The sequence below is a fragment of the Haliaeetus albicilla genome, chromosome 13 (assembly GCF_947461875.1).
Source record: "Haliaeetus albicilla chromosome 13, bHalAlb1.1, whole genome shotgun sequence".
Classification (NCBI taxonomy): domain Eukaryota; kingdom Metazoa; phylum Chordata; class Aves; order Accipitriformes; family Accipitridae; genus Haliaeetus; species Haliaeetus albicilla.
In genome coordinates this window covers 23,364,800-23,380,085 of record NC_091495.1, presented here as the reverse complement: position 1 = coordinate 23,380,085, position 15,286 = coordinate 23,364,800, and the positions used below count along the sequence as shown (strand labels likewise).

General features: G+C 37.7%; 1 protein-coding gene across 8 annotated transcripts in view; it reads left to right on the top strand.

Annotated features, from left to right (window-relative positions):
- Positions 1-15,286, top strand: part of LTBP1 (latent transforming growth factor beta binding protein 1) — a 209,152-nt gene that overhangs the window by 58,446 nt on the left and 135,420 nt on the right. For 5 of the 8 annotated variants that reach the window (XM_069800474.1, XM_069800473.1, XM_069800475.1 and 2 more), the window contains exon 5: positions 9,704-9,871. In XM_069800474.1, the coding sequence (XP_069656575.1) occupies positions 9,704-9,871 (168 nt within the window). Of the gene's footprint in view, positions 1-9,413; positions 9,872-15,286 lie in introns of those variants that run through there. The other 3 variants (XM_069800478.1, XM_069800477.1, XM_069800476.1) reach the window with 3 other exon arrangements.

The following is a 15,286-nucleotide window of genomic DNA, read 5'->3' as shown; positions in this document are numbered from 1 at the left end:
TTCTGTCATCATTTTTCCCCCCTTCAGAAAATTAAGAGGGAAAAAAAGATCTTGGCTTCATGCAGTGCTGAAAGAGAAGATTTTTAATGGTGACTCAGCATGAGGAGAAGGCTATGTTAATTTATAACTTAATTCCATGACGTTCTGTCCTTTGTCACTGTTTACAGTTTGTTGACTTCCTTAGTGCTTTTCAGTTGCTTCCTTTGAGGAAATGGAATGTTAAGTGGATATACTTAATAAGGCAAAATTAATTTAATCTTTATTCCCTATTCTTCCTGGAAATGGTAAACACTTTTACTTAGACTTGGTTTCTCATTTAAGGGAGTCACGTATGCTGAGAGGGGGAAACTGTGTCCATCTCAAGAATTTATTTTCTAAGAAGTAACAGTCTTCCAACTTAAGTCTTGTAATACTATCATAGGGCAGGGAAAAGTCTGTTGTCTTGATTTTTGAAAGGAGCCTAGATAATTATCTTGGGCAAAATGCATAATTTCAGATGAGCGAGATCAGGAGGGAATAAGTCTCGTTCCCAGTGTATAAAGGTCTAATTCAGACCTTCTTGAAAGAGTCCTGTTGATAAAGTGGACAGTAGTGGTTGTATTTAGCTGGTAATAGTAAAGTGTCAATGATGCTAATAATGTCTGTTCATCTGTGCGCAACTGAGCTTCTGTATGGCTGTAAGTTTGTGTGTAAAGATGCTGACTTCACTATCAGAATATGGAATTCCTGCAGTTGTACCTGCAGTAGCTTCCATCAGCGGAAAATTGTTTGTGGTGGGTTGTGAAGTCGTTGCTGCTTTTTAAGCATTGTGAGATGAGATGAGATTTGTGTAGAATGGCTTTCTGTCCTAGATGTATGTTCATGTCTAAATGTGGCTTTTTGGCTTTTGTTCCTGTATCCCTCAAGTGAAAGCCTTTTGGGTCCAGATACGCTTTAGGTACCTAAGAATCTGGATAACTTGAATGGGAGTTAAAAAAGGCTTGTGGACCTGAATCCTGTTCTGGGTTGCTTACAGCTGGAGCTGTCTCCAGCCCCAAACCTGAAGCACGGATGTGAAATTTCAAGCATGAGACTCTTGAGCTGGAAGTTCTGTTTCAGGAGAATTGCTTCACTCTGAAGAAGACAAGCCATCTGGGTGCTAATATTTTGCTTAATTCCCACCTGGACCTGCAGCTGAAGCACTTGTCTGCCTGCCTTTCCTTAGAAGTGCTGTCAGCTAAGCCTTGTTAAACTCTCCTGCAGGATTAAGCTCCCTATGGAGTGCTACACTATAGTCATGGTGGGGTTTGGAACATAGCTGTAGTGAAGCATCACCCGGTTCCTCAAAGAAATGTGTCTGAACCCTAAAAGGATTTGAACTAAGCAGTCTTATGTCCTCAGCATTTCCTGTTTAGTGGGTCAGGCACATTCTTGTTCAGTGTGTTGGTTAGGCACCTTGCTCCATGCAATTGTCTTCTCTCATCCCTTGTACAAGAGACCTAGGACTGATTAGTGGTATAACTCAAGGCTAAAATTTAAGCTTTTTAGCATTGTATCCTTTTGTGGATCTAGTATACATGTAATACCTTTAAAACAAATAAAAAAAAAACAGATTAAAAGAATTATCCCCCAATAAACTTAATTGAATAGAATTGAGGCTATTCCATCGGACATCTCAAACCACACTGTAGTCTCTGTTAATTTATTTGGGTTGGTACCTTTTTCTGGAACATCTGAAACTATGTAAAGGAAAATGATAGTTCTATTTCTCATTACCAACTATTAATTAGAGGGTTTTTTAAATTGCTTTAAACATGGAAAATGGCTGTAGTTCAAGATAGGATGTTCGTTGTCTTGAGGATTACATGTAGAGAACCTTTGGGCTGGTAAAAACAAGGAAGACAAAAGGTGATTCATAAAACCTACTGACAGATCCCAGCTTCAAATCTATGTGTGATTTGTACATTATGCACTTGCACAGGACAAAAATGATTGTAATTACTGTGAATTCCTCTGACTTGCTCTAAAAAGGCTGTGTCAGAGAATTTATCAGCAAAGGGCTCCTGGGCGGCATTTAAATGCAATTATGAATGTCTTTCAAAACGATCTCAGCACTTGTGCCTGCATGTGCTCTTTTGATAATTTAAGTGACAGCCATCCACATAAAAGAAAACATAACAAGCCTCTGTTGTAGACAGCAGAGAGTTTGTCAGAATCTACCAAAATTAATGAAGAAAACCTACTTGAATGGAGCAAGTTTTGCTGTAGTAAATTACTCAAATAATATGCTGTTTACCTTCATTCTATCTTAAACTGAGATAAAGAGAACTGTAAAGTGGGTTACTTGCCTCTCCTAGAATAGACCAAAAATTTTGCTGTATTTTATGTGGGTTTTGGGGTGTGGTGGGGTTGGTGAGGAGGAAAACAGCAGAAGTCCCTCTTTTCTCTTCTGTGACAGGGAACAAGGAAGAGATTGTATCCATGTGATAATCAGGAAGGAAAAAGGCTTTTCCAGATAACTAAAAAGAAGGTATCTTCTTCCTTACCTTGGAAGCATCAAGTCTTCTGAATTATTTCTTTGCCTGTCTTTCAAGGATGCTGAAGAAGCAAGCAGGGCTTAAAAAGAGGGTAAAGAAACAAGAGTGTGGTAGAAGCAAGAAGTCTGAGAGCTCATTTCTGACTGGAGGGAGAAGACTGTGGTAGGGGCATCTAAACATGACAGAAGGAGGGAATGATGTGAAGATGTAGTGACAAGGCTAATCAGAATAGGTATATAGAGAAGTGTGTATAGTAGTAATGGTGGCAATAAGAATGGCAACAAAAAGAAGCTGTGGAGATCGCTGTTAGGGTACTGTCATAATAGGTAGCTGGATCATACTTTGTTCTTTGAAGCCTCATTGGTTTGCATAAAGGCAATAGAACTGAGTACTTGAAAAGTGACAAAATATCAAAGGTTAAGCTGTATTAACTAATGAAATACCTGTAAGATCATACAAAAGCAACAAAAATAAGGAGTTACAGAAAAAAACCAAAAAGTAGAAGGAATGCTGGAATTAATTACATGTCAATACTGTGTAGCTGTAGTTGTCTAGACATGGTAAATAAAGTACAGCTTGACATACTGCCTTCTTGTTCAAAATGTTTGACTGGGTGGGTATGTACACATACACCTCACGTCATGCAGAGCTGTGGGGAGTACTTTTAAGCATCAGAGAAGGCATTGAATCTTGAATGAAATAAAGCTGGGTCATCTTATTTTTAATTTCATTGCCATGTCTAATTTCTCCCAGTGCTTGTGAAAAGAGAACTGGGTGTGAGGTGTGCAAGTGTACTGTAACAAAGTTTCTGGAAAGTGCAAAGATGCACTGCCCTACCTGAAGATAGGCATTGTATATTGAAGCCAAAAATGAAATTACCCAGCAGCTGTGCCTTGCCTTTTTGAATCCATGTAGTTTTCAGACTTGTTTGTGCTTGTGACTGTTATAGAAAGAATGAGGTTCATATTCTGTCTGGTTTTCAGATGGGCAAGGTTTGAATGCAGAAGGTTTTACTCCCATGCTTAGAGCAGAGTAAGGTCTGAGCTCAGTCCTGCTAAGGTTGTGTAAGGAATGTTCCACATTCACTTCACTGGGATGACATCCATATCAACAGAAAGGGATTTGGGAGAACTGTGCCCCTTTGACCTAGCCTGCAAGCTGGTTCTGAGTATGAAGTATCAGTAGTGCACTGTTGGGGGAGAAAAATAAGTTATACCAACAGAGGCATTTAATGTAAGCTGTATTAAGTAATTCTGCTGCTCTCCCCAACACTGATCAGGCCTCAGCTGCAGTATTGTCTAGTTTTGGACAGCATATTTGAAGAAAGATGAGCACCAAGTGAGTGGTATCAAAAGCAAAACAAGAAAGAATGGAGGTCTGCAACGTATGGCCTGTTAGACTGAAGAAGTTTCGATGGTTTTGGTCTGGAGAAAATGAGACTGAGGGACATTCATGGTAGCAGTCTTCAAGTACATTAGAAATTGATCTACAGAGGAAGAAGGTTTTATCAGAGTTTGCTGTAGATAAGGCAGGGCAATAATACACTTGAATTGCAACAGGGGAAATGTGGGTTAGGTATTAGGAATACCTTTATAGTAAGAAAGGCTGAAGCACTGTAATACCCTCCTTAGGGAGGCTGTGGAATCTGCATATAATAGAAGAGTTTTGAGAATAGGCTGGACAAACGTTTTGTGTAATCCTGCTGTTTCATCCTGTGTTGGGGAAAAAGAAGAGAGAGGAGATCAGGTGATTTCTCAGAATCTCTTTCAGTCCTTTCTATGCCTAGCAAGGGCTGTACTCCTCTCAACGTGTAATCTGAAATTTAGGGAACATCTGTCTCTGGTCTGTATGTGAATCTAGTGTGTCTTTAATCTCTCTTTCTTATTTTTTATTTTTATTTTTATTTTTCCTTTTTTTTTTTCTTATCTCTTAGCATTAGTAAATATTCCAGATGCTGATATACCTAAGATGTATGATAGCCAAGTTTCAACTTGTTCTGATCTTTGGGAACTAGGTTTTGTGGGGGTTTTTGTTTGTTTTAAATTGATGACTAAGTGGTGATAAGACAGAATTTCCTCATGTATTGTCAAAAGTGTAAAAAGGTCATTCGACAGTAGTTCTAAAAGCTTAATTATTTTACTTACATGGTTGATTTTTGTACAATGTCAGCTTTCCTTTTGGCTAAACAAGTATATCTAGTAGTAAGGACTAAAGCAGGTGGACTGGTGAAATAACTGGGAGATACCTGTTTTAGGAAATAAGTAATTTCCTTCTGCTTCTTTCCTTTTTTTCTGTCAGCATTTAATTAAGAAAAAAGAGAGAGAGTTGGTCATCTGAGAATTTAGAATGTTGAATCTATTTGCTGTTTAAAAGCTTATCAGCTTTGGTTTGAGAAGATAGATTTTCATTCCAAAATTCTCCTCATGCATCATGGTTATCATTTGAAAACATGAAATTGCCTGAGATAATCTATTGTCTTTGGGAAGAAAATGTAATTTTACAATAGAATCGTCAGGTTTGATGAGATTCTGTGTAGATCCACGTATGAAAGCATACTGGGTTCAGTGCAGAAGTAGGATGTCATGAAAACAGAGTAGTGTATATCATTCTTGGAGGTACTAATGGAAAGCCTACAGTTTGCCTAGTTCTTTTTCCTGAGAAGATTTGCCTCAGGATATTTGTCATAAGTGAAGGTATTTAAAAACAAACAAAGAAACAAAGAAACCCCCAAACCCCTCTAAAAGTAAAGTCGGAAGTTTTGTGCAAGGATTATGGGAGAGGTATGTGTAAGCTCTACCAGCCGAGTCCACAGCATAAGCCACTGCTTGTGATTTTTATTGTGAATCCTTTTGATTAGATCACTGTGAAGCACAAAAACATCATACACACACAATAACATAATAATTTTTTCAACACATTAAGATATTTTCTTCTCTTCGGCCCACTTGACCTATGAAACAGTACAGTGTAGTCATCTTTTTAACTGAATACCAGTTCTGCTTTCACTAGTATTGCTAGCCCATTGTCTTCCTCCAAAATAGGGACATGCCACAAATCTTAGAAGATCCTCTACAGCTATTGAATACTGTCTAGTTAAACTTTGCAGAATGCTGGAACTGTGAGGGCAGCCATAAAACCAAGAAAAAAAATGTGTTCATAGAAGTTCTTCTAGAAAGAAATGAAGGCTGAGTAGCATTACAAAGAGACCCAGGAGGTTGCAGAGGAATCTTTCCCTTTATACAAGTCTGTCCAGGTATGGCTCTGTGAGTTGTTGTGACCACCTGGACCTAAAACCTGCCACCTGCCTTGTCTTAACTCATTCACCTTTTCTGCTAATGCAGAAAAAAAAAAATCAGTTTATCATGATGGACAGTGGGGGCAGAAGGGATTCTATGAAGAAATCCTTTTGCTTATATTTTCCATTTCTCCTGCAGTTGTTGCTAAATCATAAATTTATCACAGCAGGAGCTTGCTGTGTTCATAATATTATATCATAGTGACTTACAGAAATGGAAAGAAAATCATATGCATGCGGTGCCAATTTTCAACTCAAATCCCATCACTTTACCCAGGCATTTTTCTTTTTTAAATCTGGCTCAAGAGGGTTTCACAGATTTTGGAAATTATGGGTACATTCTTCCACTAATCTCCTTTGACAAATGTATCTAAGAGTTCTTAGGTGTAAGTGAGCCTGGACTATGAGGCAGGATTATGGCACAGTTGGCTGAGCCTTGTCGTTGTGAATTTGCTGCCTAGCTCAGGGATGAAACTTTAGCCAATATTAGTAATCCTGATTGTCCTATCCTTATTAAAACAACAATCTGGGTTTACCTCTATTCTGCCATTTTTTTCAGTAGCTTTGCTATTTGTTCGGTGTTTGCGTCTTCTGCTTTTTTGTTGCCTTTCATTAAGATCATTTATTTATCTGGTCTCGCATTTGTATTTCTCCAGTCTGGTGTTATACTTAAGAGCAGAGTGAGGTGTTTCATTTCCACATATTTAAAATAAGTTTTGAAGAGTTTTTGATACATTTCTCTCTCTCTCTCTGTCTGTATAAAAATGATTCCAGTTATGTTGCAGTGCTGTAGCACCGCCATTGTTTTCCAGAAATGAATTTTAGATAATCTAAGTTGCAGATCTTGTGATGTCTGTGTCACAGTGGTGTCATCAGTAAAGCTTCTGGAGTTTAAAAAGGAAAATAATCTTTATGCTACCTTAAAAATGCACTGTGCTTCTTTAACATGAACTAGCCCAAACCCAAGAGAGGTCAAGACTATAGCAGTAATGGGCTTTTTCTAGCTTGAAATTGTGGCTATTAACATTAATACTGGCAAACCAGCTAAGAGATATTGAAGGATATAGTTTCTCATTTAGAATTAAATCACGCCCTCTTTGGAGAAGAGGAAGAAGAAAAAACTAGAGAAGAGAAGAAAGGGAGAGGGTTCGAGGATGTCCAGGAGTTCAACCTTGCAGAGTTTCTGCCAAAAGCTTCCTTTCAGGAGAAGGGTTTATGGTCTGTTTTCAATTTAAACCTGCATGTATTATGCTCACTGTAAAGGTCCTTAAACTTTAGGATGTGTGAGGATAGTACTGTCTACTTAGGTACAACTACAGAGGATGAAGATAATGTCTCTGCCTTGAATCACCTCCTAATACACTTGTCAATTTTCAGCTCAGAGGGCATCATTAGCTTTGTATCCTTCCTAAATGTCTCCAGAAGAATTGAGGAATTTAAAAGCTGTGGCCTGCTAGGGAAGGAGAAGAAAGTAATGGTTTCATTATAGTTTTCATAAATCTGAGAAAGATGTCAAAAGAATATGAAGCTGTCTTATTTCTGGCTCTTTGCAACTAGTAAAACAGGAATATGTGAGAATTGATTTTGTTTGATAGCAAAAGCATTGCTGAATAATTATTTGAATATTTGTAGGGGCTAGGGCTTACATCATGTTGTTTTTCAGACTTCTTACTTCCCTAAAAAGCTGCATTAAGTATTCTTTCATAGATAGTCTTTACCTCTGTAGATACTAGCCTGTGTTTTTGAAGGTACTATTCAACTGCTGTTCGTATGCTGTTACTCCCAAACTTACATGCTAACATTTTCTCACCCAAAAGGGGTGAGAGGCAAATTCACAGTTTCCATTCAGTCTCATACTAAGGTGTCTCTTCTACCAAAAAAATTATGCTACAGAATTTTGCAGGTAAAATCTGAACTATGTAATAAGAATTATTTAAAAAATATGATTTTTTGTCATAAACATTGTGCCCAAATTGTGCTACAGTTCAGCACTCAACAACATAATACAGAATACTATATAATGGAGATTTAAATCATGGTTTAGTTCCATCTATACTGGCAAAGCCAATTTTTTTTTTTTTTTTTTTTTTTTTTTTTTTAGCTAAGTTGGAAAACTTGTGTGGGTCCCCCAATACAGGGCTGGCTTTTGTGACTCAACTAACTATGTTTTTTTAATTAGATCACATCCTAAAGGAAAAATGTTACTAAAACATCTGAAAATATAAAATGGATTGGCCTTTTCTAGGAAAAGATATATATAAAACTGTGCAAATAAAATACAAGGATGGCAGTATTGCTTGTGAAGCTGTGCTTAACAAAGGGAAAGCTTAGAAGTTCTAGCTCAGCATTTCACAAGCCACTTAAGTTTGTTCATTGGGAAAGGCGTATTAATAATTTTTGTCAGAAATGCTTGGCATCCAAGAATCCAGGCTGTCTTCTAAATTGACTAAAATCACAATACTAGCCTTTAATTGAAATATTTTATTCCTGTGTCTGTCTGGGCTGTGCTTTTTCTAACTATTGTTTAGGGAGAATAAGGTGGGAGCATCTGTACTACAGCTGCTGTTCAAATAGAGCAATGCCTTTACTGTAGACAAAACAGTTGGCACAATTGTTTTAAATTATTTGTTTATGAAGAGCCAGAAGTAAGAAGGCTTTATATTCTTTTGAAGTGGGAAGATTTTCTTCATTTTCTTGAGATTTTAAAAAAAATGTTTGTCCAGAGGGTATTTCATAAACTAGGTTAGACAACTATCCAGCAACATTTTTATTTCTATGACATGAGGGTTTTTTTTCTCTTTCTGTGTGTTGTTTCTTGGGATTGTTAGGTTTGATATGAAAGCATTTATTAATAGTTTCCACAAAGATGCTGTGATACATTTACAAGAACTTGCTGAATTTATTAGTAAGTGTGCAGAGGACAAACTGTTTTCTCTTTAGATAATTGCAAATGGATTCTGTTCTTTTTCCCTAATTTTCCTAATAAGTAGTTTTAATCTCTTTTTTGTCTTCAGCTGTTAGATGTGGGATCAAATACATCTGTTTTTAAATGAAATTATCTAATAAAAAGTTCTTTAAATTAGCTTAATATAAACGTAGTGTTTGCTTAGTCTTCGTTACATTAGTTTTTAAAATGACTGTAAGGAATTATATAAAAAAAGAGAATCTAGCCATTTTTAAATCTTTGAGCTTAGAACCAGTATTTTCAAGCATTGATACTTACCCTTTTCCCTGAGCTATTTATTACTTAAACAAAGGCTGACAGCAAAGCTCAGTCTATAATATGTAAATCCTTGTGGAAAAATAGTGCCAAAAAACTGTGAAAAAATGGGTCCAGGCAGCTGCGTCACAAGGTTTGACCACTTTGGGCTGGGGTGCCAGGAGATTTGAGACAGATGTTTTCAGACATGCCGCATGCCTAAAACATTTCCAGAGGTCGAGCTACAAATAGTGACTTAATAAGTGCAGAAACAGGAAAAGTATGCAGGAGGACACAAGAGTTTATTCACCCCTAGGTGCACAGCCAGCCTCTTTACATTACATCTGCCTGTCAGGGTTGGCTATTTAAGCTGTCATGCCCTTGGTATTGCTCTTTGTCTGCCTGTGAATAAAGTGCAGCATTGTGATTACTAATCCCACTCCAGTGACTTGACTTTAAATGTGGTTTTGGAGTGGATCCCAGAGTTCTGTTTGCTAAGCTTCCTACTCCTGTTTCAGAGACACCACTGGAGATCTATGAGAGAGAGCACTGCAGACTGCCCTCCTCCTGTAGACCTGTCGCCTTTTTCTCCCCCTCCGCCTTTTTTTTTTTTTCCAAAAACTTTTTGAAGGAAATCAATGGATACTAAAGTGATCTGTTTATTTTTCTTTTTTTCTTTGCCTCCGCTGACAGTGGGAAATCACACTGGTCGCATCAAGGTGGTCTTTACACCCAGCATCTGCAAAGTGACTTGTACCAAAGGCAACTGTCAGAACAACTGTGAGAAGGGAAATACCACCACCCTTATTAGTGAAAACGGCCATGCTGCTGACACTCTGACAGCCACTAACTTCCGAGTAGGTAAGTACTCTGAAACTGTATTTGTCCTTAGCTGTCCTCTCTTGACTAACAGAGGGAGGAGATGTTTTGTTATTAATACCAGTTGTGCATCTGTTACTCTTTGTTTGGAGGACTGTACTGAGTAGGAACCATTGTTAGACAAGCTTTCTGGTGTCCTTCGGAAATGTTCCCAAAAGTTCCTTTTGTGTCATAGAAAAAAACTCCCATATTTTTCATCTGAATTTCAGCTGCAGGGCTACAACATGCTAAGCTGAAGCTTTTAGTAAAATTCTTCCCCCAGAGTTTGTGTTCGTAAATAGAGAAAATGTCAAGTTCCACAAAAAGTTCCATTTCCTCTTTTTGCTTGTTGAATAGGTATCAAATGCTCATAAAATCTAGCTAACACAGTGAATCTGTCTACAAAAAGTTTTTCAGGAGTTCCTTAAAACTACAATCCTTTTTAAAAATACATCAGCTTAAAACTTTTTCTTACTTCTAAAAGTAAATCAGATTTCCTATTTGTCATTTTTAGAAACTGAAATAATGTTAAGTCCAATTGAAGTTATTGAAGGCAGTCACTTCTCTGTTAATGTTTATTCTTTCTGCTTGCTCAGTAAGAGTATCAGCAGTATGCCAGTCTAAACCCTACAACTGCTTGACTGCGTTGAAACAAATCCTGAAAGCTATCTAGGATAATGATTAGTATATTTTAACTGTACACTATATATCATGGTAGGAATTTGTGTGCAAGTATTAGTCTTGTAAGCTAAGAGAAACACAGATATAAGGATACATACCTAAAAACTTTTAAATTTGTGGTTTCACATTATGATATCCTTAACTGCTCTTGGAAAGTATTTTGTTGTTATCTTGAAAATATCGTAGTATTGTTTTCTGAAAAAACTTTTAAAATTAATTATTTTGCCAAATTGTACTCAAAGAATGCCAGATATGAACATTGTAATTTTAGTCTCTGTCTAGTATAAACATAATGTCAGGCAGTGCTGATGCTGGCCAATACTGCCCTTTTTAAAGTGCACTATTTTTCAGGCTCCGAGGGAGGAGAAAGCTATTTCAAGTTATTCTTCTTTTCATCCGGACAGACGATACAAAGAGCATTTCCCTCCTACTAGACTATCAGACTGTGGGTGAAAGCTCTTGAAATTAATAACACATTCCTTGATAATATGCATGATTGTAAAAATATATATGTTTTGAACTAATGATAATAAAAACTGTTTTAAAAGATCAATACAGCACATTTTGGGTTTATTTATGGTTGTTCTGAGGCATTAAAAAAGAAAAGGCTTTTGTAAAGGATTGGTAAATCAAATACTTTAAACTTGTGTTTACTGTCAATACAGATTTTTACCAATGTTTTGGCAAGAACCACAGTTAAGTAAGATTTTTGTTTAATTTTCTGACTACTGTGAAAGGATAAGGTTATTCTCCCCTCTTTTCATTTCACCTCATTTTTTTAATTGAAATTATGAAATGCTGTGAACAGGCAGCCGTGTAATTTGTCTGCAATGTAAATCTGTGCTGTAACATGACCTTCTCTCAAATACTTGAAAACTTGGAGAGTGGAAATTGACCTGTGAAGACGTGTTCCACACCTTCCTTCCTGGCCTCAGGCCATGCAGCTTGTGATGCACTGTGTACAATAGGCTGCTAGAAATATTCAACAAAAGCAGCCTATAATAGTATTTGATGGAAAGATAAGGGAGTGTTATGTTTAAAAATGTATAAAAACACATTGCTACACATGTATAGGGATTTTTAACCTGCCTGTAGCTTTCTGTCTTCCCTATTACCTTTAAAAGACCAAAAGCATATCATTTTTGCAGAAGAGGAATAAGAAAGAGGTCTAAACTGTGACTTCAAGGCTCTCCAGTTAAAAATAAAATTGCTGAGTGAACTTAACTTCTTAATAACCAGAGAGGAGAGATCCTACACCTGTAGATTGAGTTCTTTCACTGATTGCAGTTTCTTGAGAGCTTTTGAATCGGGGTTTAAAATATATACTACTGAAATAATTTTTATATCTGTTCTCTAACTAGTGCCTCTCATTAGCTTAGGCTTGTCCTAATAGAGATGTCTCCTGATACATAAAGCAGAAGTAATTTGGGTCTTCTGAGATAATTTATTTTTGTTATATTTTTAACATCTGTATTATGTTTTACTTGTGCTTTTTGCTTTTAAATCTCTGTTCTAAACTTATTGATTTACTGTTTATCCAAAATGCATAGAAATTCTTATTCTGATCATTTGACATTTTAGAAGTGCAACCATGAAACAGAATGTTGTGTCAGAAAATACGTACTTAAAGCAATGAACAGCACTTTTTCAGTATGTTTTTTTAAGTATTTTTTCTTCCTAAACCCAGGAAAGATAAATTCATATGTCCTAATTTGAAAACTAACTCTTATTAATAATAATAGATAACTACTATGAGTGGGGAATTTAGGAAACTGCTTTAGGTTGTTAGATCTAAATGCATTTCTGTAGCAGGAGCAGCATTCTAGTACACGAGATTGAATTTAGATTCTCTGATGACAGATTGCAGTTAGCCATCTCATTGCTTTGTTCTTAATAATCCATTATTTCTAATAATGAACCAGAGTAAAATTTTGTGTTTGTTTTAAACTTTGTGCTGAACTCCATAAACATTTTTTATTTTCAGAGAGTAAGTTGCAGTGCCTGTACTAAAGCTACTCAAGTTTTTCTATGGGTTATTTCAGATTCTTAAATTTTGCTGTTTGTCATTTCAGCTGAAACTTGGTACCAGTGAGTCCAGGCAAGGAACAAATCCTGTTTCCTGAAAATTTTATAAGATATGGATAAGCCATTAAAAACAAAAACCCACAACAAGAAACAGATTGCTTTTCAGGTAGCTGAGATTTTGGCTGCTCTCAGGAATAGCTCTAGTATTTCAGTTGAAGGTGATGAAAGCTTGGTATTTGAAAGGAAGGATCTCCTTGATTGCCAGTCTGCTTCAGTGAAACTTGGGGGTTTTTTTTCAGTTTCATTTTGTGAATGGGATATGTTGTACACTTAAACTAACCAACCTCCAATATTTCATTGGCTTGGAGAATGAAAGCATTTAATCTGAGTGGAAACTTCTGCTGAATAGATGATTCTCATTATTCTATTGGATTGATGCATGTGCAGTTTGTATGGTATTTCAGTCCTGATATATCTGCAGAGGCTTGTAAAACAGGGTTGATACATGTGCATAGGAAAGGATGTGTATAGAATAACATATGAGTTTTCTCTCTCATTCACTGTTGAAGTTACTCAGTGATGTGTCCTGTTTCTCCTCAAAATTATTCTGCATTCCAAAATAACGATTTTTGAAATTAATTTTCTCTCTGTAAGAATGGGAGAACAGCGACTAATTTGTAACTGTAAAATGAAGCAGTAAGGAATTAGGAAATGCCCAAATTAATGTTCTTCATGCTCTTTAATTTTTTTTCCCTATTGTGCATATGTATTTAATTATAGATTTACATTCTATTTTTTTGCACAGGATCCCCACCTCATTCATTGCAAAGGAATTGCAGAACTTAGTAAAGGAAGCAGTCATTTAATACTTAGGTTTATATTCACTGTTCACTTGTCGCGGTAGAGACAGACACGACAAACATCGGATTGTGCAAAATGGCTACTTTATTGTTCTAACAAACCTTTTTATTACCTTCTTCAAAGTATGTGTTCATATATGATTGGTTTAGTTAGTAACTAACAGTTCATGATTGGTGAGTCATCAGGACGGTTCCTCTTATCATTGTCTTGTTTGCACAGCTCTTCTTGGGACTTTCCAGACTCTCAAGGATACACTACAAACTGCTCAAGGTTACGCTGCTCATGCATCATCAGGCATTCTGCAGACCCGCTGCATTCCCCGACATTCACTTGCAGCTCTGTGTCTCATTTAAAGCAGTTCTTTCAAACTGTTATTAATGAGAAGTTAGAGTTGCATACTATTCAGTAGAAGTGCATATCTTTCTGTAGGAATTTTGTGTCTGAGCACTTGGCAGTATCTGTGTCAAACAAGGAAATAGAATCACAGAATGGTTTGGGTTGGAAGGGACCTTAAAGATCATCTAGTTCCAATGCCCCTGCCATGGGCAGGGACACCTTCCACTAGACCAGGTTGCTCAAAGCCCTGTCTAACCTGGCTTTCCAGGGATGGGGCATCCACAGCCTCTCTGGGCAACCTGTTCCAGTGTCTCACCACCCTCACAGTGAAGAACTTCTTCCTTACATCTAATCTAAATCTACCCCCCTTCAGTGTAAAGCCATTACCCCTTGTCCTATCACTACACACCCTTGTAAAAAGTCCCTCTCTGGCTTTCTTGTAGGCCTCCTTTAGGTACTTGGAAGGCTGTTGTAAGGTCTCCCCAGAGCCTTCTCTTCTCCAGGCTGAACAACCTCAGCTCTCTCTCATAGGAGAGGTGCTCCAGCCCCCGATCACCTTCATGGCCCTCCTCTGGACTCACTCCAACAGGTCCATGTCCTCCTCATGTTGGGGGCCCCAGAGCTGAATGCAGTACTGCAGGTGGGGCCTCATAGGTGTGGTGTAGAGGGGGAGAAACACCTCCTTTGACCTGCTGGCCACGCACACTTCTTTTGATGCAGCCCAGGATACGGTTGGCTTTCTGGGCTGTGAGTGCACATTGCTGGCTTGTATTCAGTTTTTCATCCATTAATACCCCCAAGTCCTTCTCCTCAAGGCTGCTCTCAATCCATTCTCTTCCCAGCCTGTATTTGTGACCCATGTGCAGCACCTTGCACTTGGCCTTGTTGAACTTCATGAGGTTTGCACGGGCCCACCTTTCAAGCCTGTCAAGGTCCCTCTGCATGGCATCCCTTCCCTCCAGTGTGTCGATCACACCACACAGCTCGGTGTCGTCGGCAAACTTGCTGAGGGTGCACTCAATCCCACTGTCCGTGTTGCTGACAAAGATGTTAAACAGCACTGGTCCCAATACCAATACCCCATTCTGGGGATGGAGACCAAGGAGAGTTTAAGAATTTTTTCCCAAGCCAATGGGAGATGATTGTAACAGAGGGGGTGATAGAATTGTTGCTCTGCTACTCCCCTTTATGTCACTCTTTAATGCTCATCAGTATCTCTTCATTTAACATTCCCTTCCCCTTTTTTTCTGATCCCTTTTCATACAGCCTGCACAGTTGCCCTTCCTCCTGGCTTTGCTCTGCACAGCCATAGTTTACTTAGGTTGTTACTGTGGATGAGGGAATGTTTTGTTGTATGCTTTCCCTTGGAAGAAGGGCAGATTTTTAGGAACCCTTTATTTCTTGTTTCATTGAATTTGAGTGAAAGTTAAAGTTTCTCCTACAGCTTTGCTAGTTTTTCTAGGGAATTGTTGTGAGGTTGAGAATGATGTCAGATGTGTGTGTTGTGGCCTGCAG